The sequence below is a fragment of the Pteropus vampyrus genome, unplaced genomic scaffold, assembly GCF_000151845.1.
Source record: "Pteropus vampyrus isolate Shadow unplaced genomic scaffold, Pvam_2.0 Scaffold563, whole genome shotgun sequence".
NCBI lineage: Eukaryota > Metazoa > Chordata > Mammalia > Chiroptera > Pteropodidae > Pteropus > Pteropus vampyrus.
In genome coordinates, this window is record NW_011889344.1 from 381,595 (window position 1) to 383,116 (window position 1,522).

The 1,522-nt window shown below is 65.5% G+C and overlaps 1 protein-coding gene across 1 annotated transcript in view; it reads left to right on the forward strand.

Moving 5' to 3' along the window:
- The window catches only part of PLXNB2 (plexin B2), a 30,177-nt gene that overhangs the window by 21,616 nt on the left and 7,039 nt on the right, over window positions 1–1,522 (forward strand). The window contains exons 16-20 of the mRNA XM_023525433.1: window positions 5–22; window positions 197–367; window positions 766–895; window positions 1,006–1,233; window positions 1,331–1,520. Coding sequence (XP_023381201.1) covers window positions 5–22; window positions 197–367; window positions 766–895; window positions 1,006–1,233; window positions 1,331–1,520 — 737 coding nt within the window. The remainder of the gene's footprint in view (window positions 1–4; window positions 23–196; window positions 368–765; window positions 896–1,005; window positions 1,234–1,330; window positions 1,521–1,522) is intronic.

The following is a 1,522-nucleotide window of genomic DNA, read 5'->3' on the forward strand; positions in this document are numbered from 1 at the left end:
TCAGCGGCGTCCCCTGTAAAGTGTGGGTGTCACCCGCAGGCCAGCAAGTCTGCGGTCTGCCCTGGTCCTCAGTGTTCTGGCCGTGACCCTCTCCCAGAGGCGGCTGTGCCACCAACCTGACCTGCTGACCCTTGAGCCCGGGGCTGGGGTTGGTCCCAGGGTGGGATCCACACTGACCTGCATCCCTCGCCTCCAGGACGCAGTTTGGGGCACAGCTGCAGTGTGTCACCGGCCCGCAGGTGGCCCTGGGGGAGCTGCCCCTAGAGGTCCACTATGGGGGCTCCCACGTGCCCAGCCCCGGCGTCACCTTCACCTACCGCGAGAACCCGGTGCTGCTGTCCTTCCAGCCACTGCGGAGCTTTGTCAGGTGTGGCCTGTCTGTCCCCTCCCAGGGCCAGCCAGGTAGCTCACCCCACGCCAACCCTCAGCTCCTTCCCAGCTCCTTCTGCTTCCCGGGCTTGGCAGGATGTGGTCGAGCCGGTCTGGGTGTTGGGGGGCCTCTGGAAAACCCCACTGCACCCCCAGATCAGCTGCCTCCTAGAAACCCCGATGGGCTAGCCCATGGCCCCCTTGAAGCATTATGGTCACACGTGCTCTGAGCACACCCCACCCCACAGCAAGCAGGCGTGTGCCCACTGAGGGCTGCATGTGTGCCCAAGAGCAGAGCGGGCTCAGGGACTCCAGCCCCGAAGGGCACCTGCTCTGGAGCTGGCCGGGCACCTCCCTGCCCGGCTGTGCCCACTCAGCAGCCCCCTCCCCAACCAGTGGCGGCCGGAGCATCAATGTCACAGGGCAGGGCTTCAGCTTGATCCAGAGGTTCGCCATGGTGGTCATAGCCGAGCCCCTGCAGTCCTGGCAGCGGCAGCGGGAGGCCGGACCCCTGCAGCCCATAACGGTCAGTCTCGTAACCACCTGGGGCTCGGATCCAGCGCTGGCTGCTGGGGACGTGCTGGGTTGGGGTGGGGCCTGTGCCAGGTGGCCTGACGGCTGGGCCTCACCCTGCAGGTTGTGGGCACGGAGTACGAGTTCCACAATGACTCCAGGGTTGTGTTCCTGTCCCCGGCCGTCCCTGAGGAGCCCGAGGCCTACAATCTCACAGTGCTCATTCAGATGGACGGGCACCGCGCCTTGCTCAGGACTGAGGCTGGGGCTTTTGAGTACGTGGCCGACCCTACCTTCGAGAACTTCACGGGAGGCGTAAGGAAGCAGGTCAACAAGCTCATCCATGCCCAGGTGAGGACAGCACACGCAGGGTCACCTGAGGTCTGGGCTGGGCCAGTCCTCACGTCCCTGATTCCCTCCTGGCCACTGTGGCACTCTCAACCCATAGGGCACCAACCTGAACAAGGCGATGACACTCCACGAGGCCAAGGCCTTCGTGGGTGCCGAGTGCTGCGTCATGAAGACGCTGACCGAGACCGACCTGTACTGCGAGCCCCCGGAGGTGCAGCCCCCGCCCAAGCGGCGGCAGAAGCGAGACACGGCACACAACCTGCCTGAGTTCATTGTGCGTGTGGGCGGC